Genomic DNA, 16960 nt, shown 5'->3' on the forward strand with positions numbered 1-16960 from the left:
GTGTAATTCTGGACTGACCTCACCTTTCTCAGAATCATTCTTACCCCACCAGGTGAGATCTTGCATGGAGCTCCAGAGTGAGGGTGATTGACTGTGATCTTGTATTTCTTCCATTTTCGAATGATCGCACCAACAGTGGTCTCTTTCTCACCAAGCTTCTTGCTGATGCTCTTGTAGCCCATTCCAGCCTTGTGCAGGTCTACAATCTTGTCCCTGACGTCCTTTGATAGCTCTTTGGTCTTGTCCATGGTGGTGGAGAGATTTGAACAGAAGAAACTGATTCTGTGACAGGAGTCTTTTATACAGGGACAGGACTAATTTGTAGCCTCATGGGCACATAACCGGTCTGTGGGGGTCAGAATTCTTGCTGGTTGGTGGGGGATCAAATACTTATTTCCCTTAATTAAATACAAATTAATTTATAACTTTTATTTAATGTTTTTTTTCTGGATTTTTTGTTGATATTCTGTCTCTCTCTGTTAAAATAAACCTTCCATAAAAATTATAGACTGTTCAAGTCTTTGTAAGGGGGTAAACTTACAAAATCAGCAGGGGATCAAATACTTATTTCCCCCACTGTATGTGTGTGTGCATGTTTGTTAGTGGGTGTGTGTGTGTGTGTGTGTGTGTGTGAATGTCTGTGGGTGTGTGTAAAGTGTGTGTGAGTGTATGTGTGTGTGTGTTTGTATGTGTACAGTATGTGTGAGTGTATATATGTGTGTGCATGTTTGTTAGTGGGTGTGTGTGTGTGTGTGTGTGTGTGTGTGTGTGTGCTGACATTTGCATGCTGTTTATTTTTGGATGTCCATGTTGGATGCTGGAATGTTTGGGAGGGGATTTTATTTCTGATGCCAAATTCCAACACACACACACACACACACACACACACAGCTGCTGTACAGTAGTAGTTAGGTGGTGTTGTGCTCACACTCGTCGTGCGGGTGTGTGTCTGTGTGACCATGGCCGAGAAGAAGGACGATAATCTCGGCTTCTGGACGGTAAGAACAAGATAAAGTGTGTGTGTGTGTGTGTGTGTGAGTGATTGTGTGTGTGTGTGTGGGTGTGAGTGTGAGTGTGTGTGAGTGTGTGTGTGTGTGTGTGTGTGTGTGAGAGAGAGTGTGTGTGAGAGAGTGTGTGAGAGAGAGTGTGTATGCTAGTGCTACAGTACAGTCAGAACTTCTATCCTACTAAATATCCCGTGTGTGAATGTGTGAACTAATCATTCATTCATTCAGTGTCTGTTTTACCACTGCTTTATCCTGGTCAGGGTCACAGTGGGTCCTGATTAACTGGGTGAAATGGACGAAAAACCATTTGGCAGGTGGCCAGTCTATCACAGGGCACACACACACTGCACGTCCTTGTACTGTGTGAGGAAACCGGAGCTCCCGGAGGAAACCCACACAGACACGGGGAGAACATGCAAACTCCACACAGACATGACCTGTACCGCTCCACCTGGGAATCGAACCCAGGACCTTCCTGCTGAGAACACAGTTCAATAGAACAGTGAGTGATTTGGGACACAGCCGCTTTGAATACTGTAATGCTGACATCTGATCTGGTGAATTTGAGGAAGGGGGGAGGGGGGCAGGAGGGGAAGTGGATCAGGATCAGGCAGTATGTTCCACTTCCACAGTGTCTGGTGTTCAGTCCTAAATTAGGCGACGCCCCCTCCTCTGCACACACAGAATAATAAGAGTCATGTGATATAAATCCACTCTCGCCTGAACTATGTGGACCCCCGAGCACTAGTGTGTCTGTGGGAATTTAGGCAGCGTTTGCAGGGTCAGACCCTCATACTGGGTGAGTTCTTACATACATACCTCACCCTGTTCACGCCTGGGCTGATCAGGAGCCGCCAATCCACCATCTGCATGATTCTGGGAGGTGAGAGGAGGGAAGTTTAAAACTCCTGAGATACAATGAGATGTGAGAATTGAACCCAGATCCCCCTGAGCCATGATGCTGTAGAGTGTTTATAATACCTGCTGCATCGTGTCCCATCTATAAGAGCAGCGGCTTAATATGATTTTATTTATATTTATTTTTGTCTCTAGTTTAAATTTTTATTTTTAAATATTTTGTGTATTTTTTATGTTATAATTTTTAGTTTATTATTAGAAAATTATTTTGGTTATTTTTATTGAATTTTTTTCACTAGTTTCCACTTTAATTTTACATTATTTTGTTGTCATTATTTTTATTTTTTTATCTCGTCCTAACATTTAGTTTAAATTATTTTGTGTATTTAAATTTTTTTATTAGTTTAAATTTTTATTTTTAATTACTTTGTCTATTGTTATTTATTTTTTCACTAATTATAACTTTTAGTTTAAATAACTTTTTGTATTTTTATTAGTTTAAATTATTTTGTGTATTTGTAATTTTTTTCATTAGTTTTAATTTTTATTTTTAATTATTTTTTGTATTTTTTAATGCTATAATTTTTAGTTTATTATTAGAAAATTATTTTGTGTATTTTTATTTATTTATTTAAATTTTTTGCACTGTGTATAAAAAATTTTTTATTTTCACTTTTTTATTGTTAATTATTTTGTGCATTAAATTTTTTTTACAAATTTTTTTCAGTAGTTTTAACTTTTATTTTTAATTATTTGTGTATTTTTATTTTTAAATTTTTTTTCACTAGTTTTAACATGTTTATTTTAAATTAATTTGTGTGTGTTTATTTTTTTTATTTTTATTTAATTATTTTGTGTATTTTTGCATGTTATAATTTTTTTTTTTTATTAGCAAATTATTTAGTTGTAATTTTTATTCAGTAGTTTTACATTTTATTTTAATTATTTTGTGTATTTTTAAATGTGGCCACAACAATAATAATAATAATTCAGAACAATAACTTGGTCTCCACGCTGTGTGTGTGTATATGTATGTGTGTGTTTCTGTATGTGTGTATATGTATGTGTGTGTTTCTGTATGTGTGTGTTTCTGTATGTGTGTATATGTATGTGTGTGTATATATGTTCATGTGTGTGTGTGTGTGTGTGCGTGTGTGTGTGTGTATATGTATGTGTGTGTTTCTGTATGTGTGTATATGTATGTGTGTGTATATATGTTCATGTGTGTGTGTGCGTGTGTGTGTGTGTATATGTATGTGTGTGTTTCTGTATGTGTGTATATGTATGTGTGTGTTTCTGTATGTGTGTATATGTATGTGTGTGTATATATGTTCATGTGTGTGTGTGCGTGTGTGTGTGTGTATATGTATGTGTGTGTTTCTGTATGTGTGTATATGTATGTGTGTGTATATATGTTCATGTGTGTGTGTGCGTGTGTGTGTGTGTATATGTATGTGTGTGTTTCTGTATGTGTGTATATGTATGTGTGTGTATATATGTTCATGTGTGTGTGTGCGTGTGTGTGTGTGTATATGTATGTGTGTGTTTCTGTATGTGTGTATATGTATGTGTGTGTATATATGTTCATGTGTGTGTGTGCGTGTGTGTGTGTGTATATGTATGTGTGTGTTTCTGTATGTGTGTATATGTATGTGTGTGTTTCTGTATGTGTGTATATGTATGTGTGTGTATATATGTTCATGTGTGTGTGCGTGTGTGTGTGTGCGTGTGTGTGTGTTTTTGTATATGTGTGTGTGTGTATGTTGATGTGTATGTGTGTATATGTATGTGTGTGTGTGTGTGTGTGTGTGTGTTTGTAGCCGGGTAGCTACATCCGTACAGTGAACAGACCGCAGGACTCGTATAAGGTGTGTGATGTGGTGGTGGAGTGTTTGAAGGACCGGGCGCGGCTGGAGCAGCGTTACGCCCAACAGCTCAACGACTGGAGCAACAAGTGGAAAAAAATCACTGACTCCAGTGAGTTACACACTTTACATCACACACCAGTTACACACCAGTTACACACCTCGTGATACTGGTTCTGTCTGGTACAGTCCTTTACACTACGGTGCTGCCTGACCTCCTCTGAGATCATAAATACAAGCAGCCGGCTGGACGTGCCATTCCAGAACAGTGGGCATTAATGTGGCACGCCTTCACCCCCCAGTAATAACCTCCACTCTTCTGAGAGGGCATCCCACTGAATTTTATGGTGTGACTGCTGGGCTTTGTGCCACTGTAGGGACAGGTGCTGATGACTTACAGTAAATCGACCCTAAAATAAACTCTATGCTTCAGTCCTGCTATTAGTTAATAGACTAAACGAGCACAAATCCCAACAGAAAGAGTCCGAAATCCATCCCCAGAGGAGTAGAGGCTGTTATAACCACATGGTGGTGCTCCAGAGTCCAACAGTCACACTGTCTGTCTTTTTGTATCCCGTGTTTGTATCCTGTATCAGGACCGATGTACGGCTCTGTCCTGCGGGCGTGGCAGTGCTTCTTCTCCTCGACCGAGCGCCTCTCCACCCTGCACTCCGCCGTCTCCCACTCGCTGGTTTCGGAGGACGGAGGGCGCATTCGGTCCTGGCAGAAGAAAGCCTTCCAAAAGAAGGCCTTCTACGGTTTCCGTGAGTCACATGACCTGAAGAAGGAGTTCGCACGTGCTCAGAAGCCCTGGGTCAAACGGATGAAGAAGGTGAGAGAGATACAGGTAGCATAGCGACATGCTAACGTAGCCTGGGAGGCGGGTGGTTTAATACGCCGGTGCACAGTGGGTCTCACACTGGGATATCATGTACCTGCCGACCAAGCCAGGCACCCAGCAGCAGGGTGGAAGGTCATATGGGGTCTAGATTAATAACAAAATTAATGCTGATATATTCTCATTAATCCTGAGATACCGGTTTTAACTTTTATTTTAAATTATTTTGTGTATTTTTTTTTTTTTTTTTTTTTTTCACTAGTTTTAACTTTTATTTTAAATTATTTTGTGTATTTTTTTTTTTTTTTTTTTATTTAACTAGTTTTAACTTTTATTTTAATTATTTTGTGTATTTTTATTATTTTTTTTTTTAATTTTTCCCCTTTTTCTCCCCCTTTACGACATCCAATTGTTCAGTTTGCATCGTGCTTCCTCTCTGCCTATGCCGAACCCTGCCCTGACCGAGGAGATCGAAGCTAACCCATATCCCCTCCGAAACATGAGCAGCAGCCGGATGCATTTTTGCCACCCACACATTGATGAGTTTGGCGCCACCTAGCGTTGCATGCGGAGAGACACACCCTAAGGGCACTCTTCCTCATCTCCTGTGCAGGCGCCTTTAATCAGCCGTCAGAGGTCGTGATCGCATTCTGACAGAGAGAGACCCACATCCGGTTCTTTGTCCCAACCGATGAGCAACCGGCCAATCGTTGTTCATACAGCCACTCAGCTTCGAACCGGTGAAGCAGAGCTGTATTCGATACCACGTACTCAGAATCCAGCCCTGGTTGCAGCGCATCTTTTTACCGCTGCGCCACCTGAGCGGCTTTTTCACTAATTTTAACTTCTATTTTTAATTATTTTGTGTATTTTAATTTAATTTTTATTTATTTCACTAGTTTAACTTTTATTTTTAATTATTTTGTGTATTTTTATTTAATTTTTATTTATTTCACTAGTTTAACTTTTATTTTTAATTATTTTGTGTATTTTTTTTAATGTGGCCACACTAATAATAATTCAGAACAATAACTTGGTAAATATAAAAATTTTTTATAAGCTTATAGTGGGTAAGGTACTGAACTAGTAATCAAAAGGTCGTTGGTTCAAGCCCCAGCTCTGCCAGGTTGCCATTGTTGGGCCCTTGAGCAAGGCCCTTAACCTTTAATTGCTCAGGCTGTATGCTGTCGCAGTACTGTACATCACTTTGGATAAAAGCAGCTGTTAAATGCTGTATATGTAAAAGGAGCTGCTGAACCGCTCATCTGTGCAGACAACCATCACAAAGTCCTGACAGCATAGTGACATGACATAATAAATGACTTACAATGACTTAATACATTTTAAGCAACAGAGGGTTACAGTCCCGGCTCAGGGGTCCAACAGTCTGCTGTGTGGGAAAATACCGGGCTGAAAAGGGGGTGGGGTTTCGATGAGGTAATCTCTGGGACTGTTCTGGGGGAAAAGGGGGGGTAGTGATCCAGCTCTCTGTGCTCAGAACGACAGATGTACAATCAGAGCTGGATATTACTAAAGGGGTGAAGGAACCAAAAAAATTATTAGCGGATGACGTGGATCGTGGGTTCTTACAGTGGTGGAATAGCTGAGGAACAAGGAACAGAACTGTGGGCCTCCCTGTACACTTCTCTAGTCACATCACATCAGGTGTTGGACTTTGGAACCTCCATTCTGTGCTCACTGTTGTTTCTTATCTGCTAACGACAGCCATGTTGCTGATCTCTGTGCTTTAGTCTCTCAGCCACACCTCAAACACCATATAAGGATTTAACAGCTTAACACAAGGCATTCTGGGAGAGTGAGTCATGAACATAAAACACACACCATGAGGTCATGGGCTCAAGTCCCTCACGACCTCTCTAAACTCAGCTGTTGTTTATTTTAGATCAAAGTACGTTCTATATCAGTAGTAATGTAGAACATCAAAGTACATAGACAGAGTTACCATGGTAACTGCCTGCCGGAAATCTCTTAGACTACTAAATGTAGGATTAGTTTGAATGGTGTGAATTCAGTCCTGACTCCAGTCGAGGTTCCAGTTCATCCCAAATGTGTTCAATGTGTTGCAGAGTTTAGGGTTCTAATGTTCTAATGTTCTACACTCTGTGTGTGTGTGTGTGTGTGTGTAGCTGGATAAAGCTGAGCATGTCTACCACAGAGCCTGTGAGAAGGAGCTGAAAGTTCTGGAGAAGGAACGTCAGCTCAGAACCAACGAGAACCAGAACCAACGAGCTCTCACCAAGATCCAGAACTCTGTAGAGAAAGCTCAACATGAGAGAGAACGTGTGAGATACACAAATACATACATACATATACATATATATATATAATATATACATCAATCAGCCATAACATTAAAACCACCTCCTTGTTTCTACACACTGTCCATTTTATCAGCTCCACTTACCATATAGAAGCACTTTGTAGTTCTACAATTACTGACTGTAGTCCATCTGTTTCTCCATGCTGTTCTTCAGTGGTCAGGACCCCCACAGGACCCCCACAGAGCAGGTATTATTTAGGTTGTGGATGATTCTCAGCACTGCAGTGACACTGACATGGTGGTGGTGTGTTAGTGTGTGTTGTGCTGGTATGAGTGGATCAGACACAGCAGCGCTGCTGGAGTTTTTAAATACCGTGTCCACTCACTGTCCACTCTATTAGACACTCCTACCTAGTCGGTCGACCTTGTAGATGTAAAGTCAGAGACGATCGCTCATCTATTGCTGCTGTTTGAGTCGCTCATCTTCTAGACCTTCATCAGTGGTCACAGGACGCTGCACACGGGGCGCTGTCGGCTGGATATTTTTGGTTGGTGGACGATTCTCAGTCCAGCAGTGACAGTGAGGTGTTTAAAACCTCCAGCAGCGCTGCTGTGTCTGATCCACTCATACCAGCACAACACACACTAACACACCACCACCATGTCAGTGTCACTGCAGTGCTGAGAATCATTCACCACCTAAATAATACCTGCTCTGTGGTGGTCCTGTGGGGGTCCTGACCATTGAAGAACAGGGTGAAAGGGGGTAACAAAGCATGTAGAGAAACAGATGGACTACAGTCAGTAATTGTAGAACTACAAAGTGCTTCTATATGGTAAGTGGAGCTGATAAAATGGACAGAGTGTAGAAACAAGGAGGTGGTTTTAATGTTATGGCTGATCGGTGTATATATATGAATACACACACCCTCGGACAAACACTGTAAACACAAAAATACACACACACACACACACAATTATACATACACACATTAATAATTCACATCAGCTGAACTGTGGGTAGAGTAAGGCCTCTCTGGATCTCAGTTATTTGCATTATTTTCCTTAATTAAAGCTCTTTTATAACTCACACACATGCTGGTGTAGGTGGAAGTGCTTCTGTAACCTGATGGTTCTGCTCATCTTCTCTCTCTGTAACCTGATGGTTCTGTTCTCTCTGTAGGCACGTGAACGTTACGTGAAGGTTCTGGACAGTGTGTGCTCCTACACCCCGCGCTACATGGAGGAGATGGAGGCTGTTTTTGACCAATCACAGGAGCAGGAGGGGAAGAGGATCGGCTTCCTGAAAGATACCCTGCTGTCCATCCACTCACACCTCGACATCACCAACAACCAGAGGTCAGAGATGATTTTTATGATTCCTCCTCGTCCTCTTACAGACAGTAATGGACATGAAGTAATAACATGCTCAGTTAGAGCACTGGTGATAAATCATTAATGCTGTTGAGTGTGAGGTATGAGTTTTGGGATGCAGCAGGAAATCACTCAGCTCAGAGCGTCATCATCAGGTAGCACTCAACGCTCTTTTCAATGTCACGTAAATGAAGAGTGAGTATTAAAGTTTATTGGGACTATTGGGGTAAAGTTTAGGGTGGCAGCCGAACTCCCAAAGCTCCAGTTAGACGAGTACGAGCTGGTGGAAGATCTTTACGAGGCGAGGTCCTACAGAAGGCAGTAAAACATAAAAAGTTGAGCAAACTTAAAAATATAAGCTGCCTCACTGTTTTGAGTTTTCTCAACTTCAGGCATTCGTAGTTGTTCTAACTAATTTTCTTTAGTTTCCCTATAAGTTCACTCAAAAGAATATTTTAAGTTAAATCAACCTTTTTTTACAAATACAATCAAATAGTAATTGTAATTTTGTCCAACTTTAAATAAAGCAATAAGCCACGAGAGAGAGCGTGCGTTACTGCGATTTTATCACGGGGAAGGATGTTTCGGAGTGCCTAAAACGTCTTTCCCCGTGATAAAATCATAGCAGTAACGCACGGTCTCGAGTGGCTTATTGCTTTTATAAAACGCTGGTTGACATAAAATATAATAAAATACAACAATGTTCAATTTATAAATGTTTTTATTTACAAAAAACACTTACAAAAAGCATTCTTCCGCCACACCAGGTACAGGAGGTCCTCGACTTACGTCGGAGATCCGTTCCTACGGACGCAACGTAAAGTGATTTTCGGCGTAAGTCGGAACCCACCTACATAAGCATCTACGTCACTCACATGGAGCACATAACAACGCCGTCTTCCTCGTATAGCGCCGCGTGACGACGCATTTTACGTCATCCTGTGCTCTCCTGTTCGAAATCCTAGATGCCGTAATATCCTCACTACTGAGGCATCTTAATATTTTAGTGTTATTTTGGCTCAAGAACGAGTGAGAATCCGACGCTGCCTTAATGATCAAGGCAATCCCAGAATTCTTTGCGGGTCAGGTGCTCTTTTCTCACAGAAAAATAAACATGGCTGACGGTGCGGACAAACGAATGGAGTTATTTTCAAACGTAAATAAAATATTACTGATTTTTAACTTGTATAAACTTGTACCGAGTGTTTTTATTTGCAAGTTTGGGCTTGTCAGGAAATGTAACTGTTATCGGTACATGAAGGGTGATGCTATATTGACATGTTAGCGTGCTGTGCTACCTCAATCCATTGGTTTTAATGGCAAGATGCTAAATGCTAAATGCTAAACCCGATGCAATCGCTGTCTAAGTAGCGCGTTTGAATAAGCTGCCTTATAAGTCATTAACTTATTAGAATCCTCTCTACTGAGGCAGCTGCCTGTGTAGACAGTAAGACAGCAAGGCAGCTCACTAGGTTTTCGAACACACCCTCTGTGTACCCAAAATGGTTAAATTGACACCGACGAGGCCGAATTTGCAAACAGATTACACTCGTACACCTTTATATAAATTAAAAATCAATCAGAATTTATTTACATTTGAAAAGAACTCCATTTGTTGCTTCACACAATATTGAGAAAATATGTGCCGGTAAAATGCTGGTAATTCCCCTCGTTATGCAGTCAGTTTATAGTTTTAAACATTATTTAAACTTTATAGCTGGATATCTACCTCAATCAGGGCAAAATCCAAAACTCAGAAGTGTGCACGCGCGGTGACGGAACGTATTCAGTTTCAATGAGAAATAAAGAATCTAATTTAGCTCAACTCTGTTCGTTACGTCAGTGGAGCTTCTGATAAAAAAAATCAGCTCAACTAATTTAATGCGTTACGTCAACAATTGTAACGACTGTTTACTCATTTAACTTTAAACCCTAATTTCACTCCGGATTTGGAAGTTAGACTTTTTACAGTGTAGGAACATGTAGAATCCTGCTCTGTGGCTGTTGGTCTAGAGTCTAGATCGTTCTTCAGCTGGGTAGATGATGATGAGTTGGGTGACGTTGTTGTTTGGGGTTTTGTGGACTGGGGTGATGAGTCCTGACTCTTGGTTGTAGATAAGTGAACTTGTTAAGTGACTTAGATGACAGAAATCTTGGATCTATGTCTAAACTTGGGTTTATACCCTAAATAAGCAAAGTAGGGGCAACCAGGACAAGGAAGAAGTTCCATAGGTGTGTGAGGAGGAAACCTTGAGAGAACCTGTGTTCAGAAGGGGTCGACTCTGGGTACTGGGTAGAGCTGAGGTGGTCAGGCTATACGACTGTAGTTCCCTAAAAATCCTACTTGCTTTTTTAGGTCCTTTTATATATTTCAGTTTACAGTATTTACACGAGTATAAGAGTCAGTCCTGAGGTACCAACTCACCTGCTCACTGTGGAACCTTCAAACACTGGAACTCCAACGTTCCATCAACTTTTCACTCTTATTCTGCTTCCATCCCAGCCAGGAAATTGAGAGAGGGGGTTAAATACTTTTCCCACACTACCTTTTGTGTGTGTGTGTGTGTGTGTGTGTGTGTGTGTGTGTTACAGTGTGAAGGCGGTGTACAGTGATCTGGCCCACGTTCTGACGGTGATCAGTGAGGAGGACGATCTGCGCTGGTGGAGGAACCATCATGGACCAGGAATGATCACCCACTGGCCCACACTGCAGGTCTGTCATTGTGTGTGTGTGTGTGTGTGTGTATCTATAATTGTGTGTGTGTGTGTGTGTATGTGTGTGTGGTGTGTGTGTGTGTGTGTTTGTGTGTATGATTGTGTGTGTGTGTGTATAATTGTGTGTGTATGATTGTGTGTGTTTGTCTATGATTGTGTGTATCTATAATTGTGTGTGTGTATGATTGTGTGTGTATCTGTGATTGTGTTTGTCTATAAATGTGTGTGTATCTGTGATTGTGTGTGTATCTGTAATTGTGTGTGTATCTATGATTGTGTGTGTGTGTGTGTGTGTGTATGTGTGTGTGTGTAGGAATGGGCTCCTCCCTCTAAGAAGTCGAAGCATGTGAAGAAGCTGGGACTGGGAACAGGGACCGGGACCATGCATGAGAAAGTGTAAGATCAAATCTAACCTCTGCAGTGCTGTGAAAAAGTATTCACCCCTCCCCCCTCCCGATACCCAGTTCACACCTCTACAGCTCCGCCCATCAGACCTGACTGTGTTCAACTGGTTAAACTGGTTTGCTGATTAAAGAGTGAGGGGGCACTTACTTATTCACAGCAGTGTTATAAATCTGTGGAGTAACTTCATTATGATGTGGGTATGATGTTGAGCTGATGAAACCGATCCATGACGTGTCTAGAACTCTGCTGGAATCACCTGTTGGACACGTAAGGTTCTGTAAGGAGCACCAGTTACCACCAGACCATGAAGACCAGGGAACCATGAGTGGATCTCCACCATCAAACTGATAGAAAACAGAATCGAAGGTGTTTAGGTTCCCTGACCAAGGTGGACTTCATTAATTGAAATGTAAGAAGCTTGGACACCATGTTGAGCATCTTGGGTGGAAGGTGGTAAGAAAGAACCCACGGTTACTTTATAAGAGCTCCTGTGCAGAGGTGGACGAGTCTGTTGGCTGGACAACCACCTCTGCAGCCTCCATACCAACCAGGAGAGGTGAGATGGAACCACTGCTGAATAAGACTATGGATGGCTGCGAAAACGGGCACTGCAGATGACCTGGCTAATACCATTCCTGCTGTGAAACATGGTGGTGGCAGCATCACACTATAGGAGGGACTGGAAGACTTTCAAGGACGGATGAATTCAGCCAAACACAGGAGCGTCCTTGAAGAAAATTCTGTACTGACAGTGACCCGAATCATAGAGCCAAAACAACACCGGAGTGTCCTCAGGCGGGTCTCTGAACGTCCCTGCCTCTTTCAGAGTGTCCGGAGGGTTTACGGGGGACGAGAATTGGTGCTGCCTCACTGTAGGGGGAGTCGTGATGAATCTGGACACCTCATGCACCTCATTTAATAACGTTCCTCCTCTATCTTTTATTATCAGGACGATGATCGGCGGGGTTCAAGTCCGAGCTCTGTACGATTACAGCGGTGAAGATGAGGACGAGTTGTCATTTAAAGCAGGTGACCCACCGACCACGCCCATCCGTTCCTAATTACAGCAGCTGTCCACATAAATACGAATTTTAATACTGTGTGTGTGTGATTGAAGGCGAGGAGTTCCTGAAGGTGGAGGACGAAGATGACCAGGGCTGGTGTCGTGGGGTCAAACAGGACGGAGTCCAGGGCTACTATCCAGCCAACTACGTTCTACCGGTAGAGTGATGTCATCACCGTGTAGGGATGATGTCATAACGGCAAAGCCTACACGGTCACGGCAAGTGTCAAGGTTGCCATGGAAACTGTCGGTCCATATTGATAAAGCGTGTGCATCTGAAGGACTGGGAGTCACACACACACACACACACACATGACGTTTTCTCTCTGTAAGATCTGTGTTCGGTCAGCAGGGGGCGATAATAAAGAACTAAATCTGATAATCAGACTCATTCTGTCCTTTGTGATGGTATTTTTTACAGTACGGTCCAGCAGGTATCTGAAGGTACTTTAGGTGAGGTCACTTACTAGAGACATTTATTTTTACTCACTGTTCCATTCTGGAACCCTCCGGGGTGAAAACAGAAGCAGTAAGTGTTCCATTAGATGAGTTCTCTGTGCTAAAGATAAAAAGGACCATCCGGACTGTTATCAGTGAAAGATGCAGAAGCCAAAATCTGTCCTGGTATGTAGGTGCATCACTGCCCACAGGGTACCTGCACATGGTGAAGGTTCCACTGACACTGAGGCGTATTTTGGGATTTTAGAGACATGTGCTCCCATCAAGATGATGATTATTCGTAGACACAGAGTGTGTGTGCTTGAGCGGCCCGCCTGCAGTCCAGATCTGTCTCCTATAGTAAACACCGGCGCATCATAAAGAGGAGAATCAGACGACGGCGAGCACGCTGAAGTCTCACAAACCTGCAACCATCAGTGTCCTCAGTTCCACACACAGTAAACAGTAGAAATGAATAGGAGCGCTGATGGAATACAGGTGGGAACACAGGGGGGAACACGTGGAGTGACACAGGGGGGAACACAGGGAGAGAACACGGGGGAACACGTGGAGGAACACAGGGGGGAACACGGGGAGGAACACAGGGGGGAACACGGGGGAACACAGGGGGAACACAGGGAGGAACACAGGGGGAACACAGAGGGGAACACAGGGAGAGAACACGGGGAACACGTGGAGGAACACAGGGGGGAACACGGGGAGGAACACAGGGGGGAACACGGAGGAACACAGGGGGAAACACGGGGAGGAACACAGGGGGGAACACGGGGGAACACAGGGAGGAACACAGCGGGGAACACATGGAGGAACACGGGTGAACACGGGGAACACAGGGGGAACACAGGGAGGAACACAGGGGGAACACATAAAGGAACACAGGGGTGAACACAGGGAACACAGGGGGAACACAGGGAGGAACACAGGCGTGAACACAGGGGAACACAGGGAGGAACACGGAGGAACACAGGGAGGAACACGAGGGGGGACACAGGGGAGAACACAGGGAGGAACACAGGGGGAACACAGAGGGGAACACAGGGAGAGAACACGGGGGAACACGTGGAGGAACACAGGGGGGAACACAGGGGGGAACACGGGGAGGAACACAGGGGGGAACATGGGGAAACACAGGGGGAAAACAGGGAGGAACACAGGGGGAACACAGGGAGAGAACACGGGGAACACGTGGAGGAACACAAGGGGGAACACGGGGAGGAACACAGGGGTGAACACAGGGGGGAACACGGGGGAACACAGGGGGGAACACATGGAGGAACACGGGTGAACACAGGGGGGAACACGGGGGAACACAGGGGGAACACAGGGAGGAACACAGGCGTGAACACAGGGGAACACAGGGAGGAACATAGGGAGGAACACAGGGAGGAACACAGGGGGAACACATAAAGGAACACAGGGGTGAACACGGGGAACACAGGGGGAACACAGGGAGGAACACAGGCGTGAACACAGGGGAACACAGGGAGGAACACGGAGGAACACAGGGAGGAACACGAGGGGGGACACAGGGGAGAACACAGGGGGGAACACGGAGGGAACACAGGGAGGGAACACAGGGGGAAACACAGGGAGGGAACACAGGGGAAAACACGGGGGAACACAGGGAGGAACACAGGGGGGAACACAGGGGGGAACACAGGGAGGAACACGGGTGAACACAGGGAACACAGGGGGAACACAGGGAACACATGGGGAACACAGGGGGGAACACAGGGAGGAACACGGGGAACACAGGGAGGGAACACGTGGAGGAACACGGGGGAACACAGGGGGGAACACAGGGGGGAACACGGGGAGAAACACAGGGGGGAACACATGGAGGAACACAGGGGTGAACACGGGGAACACAGGGGGAACACATGGAGGAACACAGGGGTGAACACGGGGAACACAGGGGGAACACAGGGAGGAACACAGGGGTGAACACGGGGAACACAGGGGGGAACACAGGGAGGAACACAGGGAGGAACATGGGGGAACACAGGGAGGAACACGGGGGGGCACGGCAGAACATCAAGATGATGATTATTCGTAGACACAGAGTGTGTGTGCTTGAGCGGCCCGCCTGCAGTCCAGATCTGTCTCCTATAGTAAACACCGGCGCATCATAAAGAGGAGAATCAGACGACGGCGAGCACGCTGAAGTCTCACAAACCTGCAACCATCAGTGTCCTCAGTTCCACACACAGTAAACAGTAGAAATGAATAGGAGCGCTGATGGAATACAGGTGGGAACACAGGGGGGAACACGTGGAGTGACACAGGGGGGAACACAGGGAGAGAACACGGGGGAACACGTGGAGGAACACAGGGGGGAACACGGGGAGGAACACAGGGGGGAACACGGGGGAACACAGGGGGAACACAGAGGGGAACACAGGGAGAGAACACGGGGAACACGTGGAGGAACACAGGGGGGAACACGGGGAGGAACACAGGGGGGAACACGGAGGAACACAGGGGGGAACACGGGGAGGAACACAGGGGGGAACACGGGGGAACACAGGGAGGAACACAGTGGGGAACACATGGAGGAACACGGGTGAACACGGGGAACATAGGGGGAACACAGGGAGGAACACAGGGGGAACACATAAAGGAACACAGGGGTGAACACGGGGAACACAGGGGGAACACAGGGAGGAACACAGGCGTGAACACAGGGGAACACAGGGAGGAACACGGAGGAACACAGGGAGGAACACGAGGGGGGACACAGGGGAGAACACAGGGAGGAACACAGGGGGAACACAGAGGGGAACACAGGGAGAGAACACGGGGGAACACGTGGAGGAACACAGGGGGGAACACAGGGGGGAACACGGGGAGGAACACAGGGGGGAACATGGGGAAACACAGGGGGAAAACAGGGAGGAACACAGGGGGAACACAGGGAGAGAACACGGGGAACACGTGGAGGAACACAGGGGGGAACACGGGGAGGAACACAGGGGTGAACACAGGGGGGAACACGGGGGAACACAGGGGGGAACACATGGAGGAACACGGGTGAACACGGGGAACACAGGGGGAACACAGGGAGGAACACAGGCGTGAACACAGGGGAACACAGGGAGGAACATAGGGAGAAACACAGGGAGGAACACAGGGGGAACACATAAAGGAACACAGGGGTGAACACGGGGAACACAGGGGGAACACAGGGAGGAACACAGGCGTGAACACAGGGGAACACAGGGAGGAACACGGAGGAACACAGGGAGGAACACGAGGGGGGACACAGGGGAGAACACAGGGGGGAACACGGAGGGAACACAGGGAGGGAACACAGGGGGAAACACAGGGAGGGAACACAGGGGAAAACACGGGGGAACACAGGGAGGAACACAGGGGGGAACACAGGGGGGAACACAAGGGGGAACACAGGGAGGAACACAGGGGGAACACATGGAGGAACACGGGTGAACACAGGGAACACAGGGGGAACACAGGGAGGAACACATGGGGAACACAGGGGGGAACACAGGGAGGAACACGGGGAACACAGGGAGGGAACACGTGGAGGAACACGGGGGAACACAGGGGGGAACACAGGGGGGAACACGGGGAGGAACACGGGGGAACTCGGGGGAACACAGGGAGGAACACGGGGGAACACAGGGGGAACACATGGAGGAACACAGGGGTGAACACGGGGAACACAGGGGGAACACAGGGAGGAACACAGGGGTGAACACGGGGAACACAGGGGGGAACACAGTGGGGAACACAGGGAGGAACACAGGGAGGAACATGGGGGAACACAGGGAGGAACACGGGGGGGCACGGCAGAACACAGGGGGGAACACGTAGGGAACACGGGGGAACACAGGGAGGGAACACAGGGAGGGAACACAGGGAGGGAACACAGGGAGGGAACACAGGGAACACAGGGAGGGAACACAGGGTGGGAAAACAGGGAGGGAACACAGGGAGGGAACACAGGGAGGGAACACAGGGGAACACGCCCTCGTCCCGACTTTTATGGAGTGTGTTTATATATACAGACTAGAATGAAGTTGATCAGTGAAACATTAGAAAACAAATAAAGATTAAAGAGAATGAAACACATCA

At 45.8% G+C, this 16960-nt stretch overlaps 1 protein-coding gene across 2 annotated transcripts; it reads left to right on the forward strand.

Annotated features, from left to right (window-relative positions):
• The first annotated feature begins 902 nt into the window (after positions 1 to 902).
• Positions 903 to 12788, forward strand: LOC134310027 (protein kinase C and casein kinase substrate in neurons protein 2-like). 2 transcript variants are annotated; one of them, XM_062991543.1, is made up of 9 exons: positions 903 to 998; positions 3686 to 3842; positions 4327 to 4562; positions 6716 to 6871; positions 8033 to 8208; positions 10816 to 10936; positions 11252 to 11334; positions 12293 to 12372; positions 12461 to 12788. In XM_062991543.1, exons 1-9 carry the CDS (start codon positions 960 to 962, stop codon positions 12571 to 12573), a joined length of 1161 nt encoding a protein of 386 aa, XP_062847613.1. In that variant the 5' UTR covers positions 903 to 959; the 3' UTR covers positions 12574 to 12788. The 2 variants fall into 2 exon arrangements, with proteins under 2 accessions (XP_062847613.1, XP_062847614.1); XM_062991544.1 differs by lacking the exon at positions 11252 to 11334 and having other exon boundaries at positions 12461 to 12549.
• Positions 12789 to 16960: the final 4172 nt, after the last annotated feature.

This window comes from Trichomycterus rosablanca, chromosome 3 (genome assembly GCF_030014385.1).
Source record: "Trichomycterus rosablanca isolate fTriRos1 chromosome 3, fTriRos1.hap1, whole genome shotgun sequence".
Classification (NCBI taxonomy): Eukaryota; Metazoa; Chordata; class Actinopteri; order Siluriformes; family Trichomycteridae; genus Trichomycterus; species Trichomycterus rosablanca.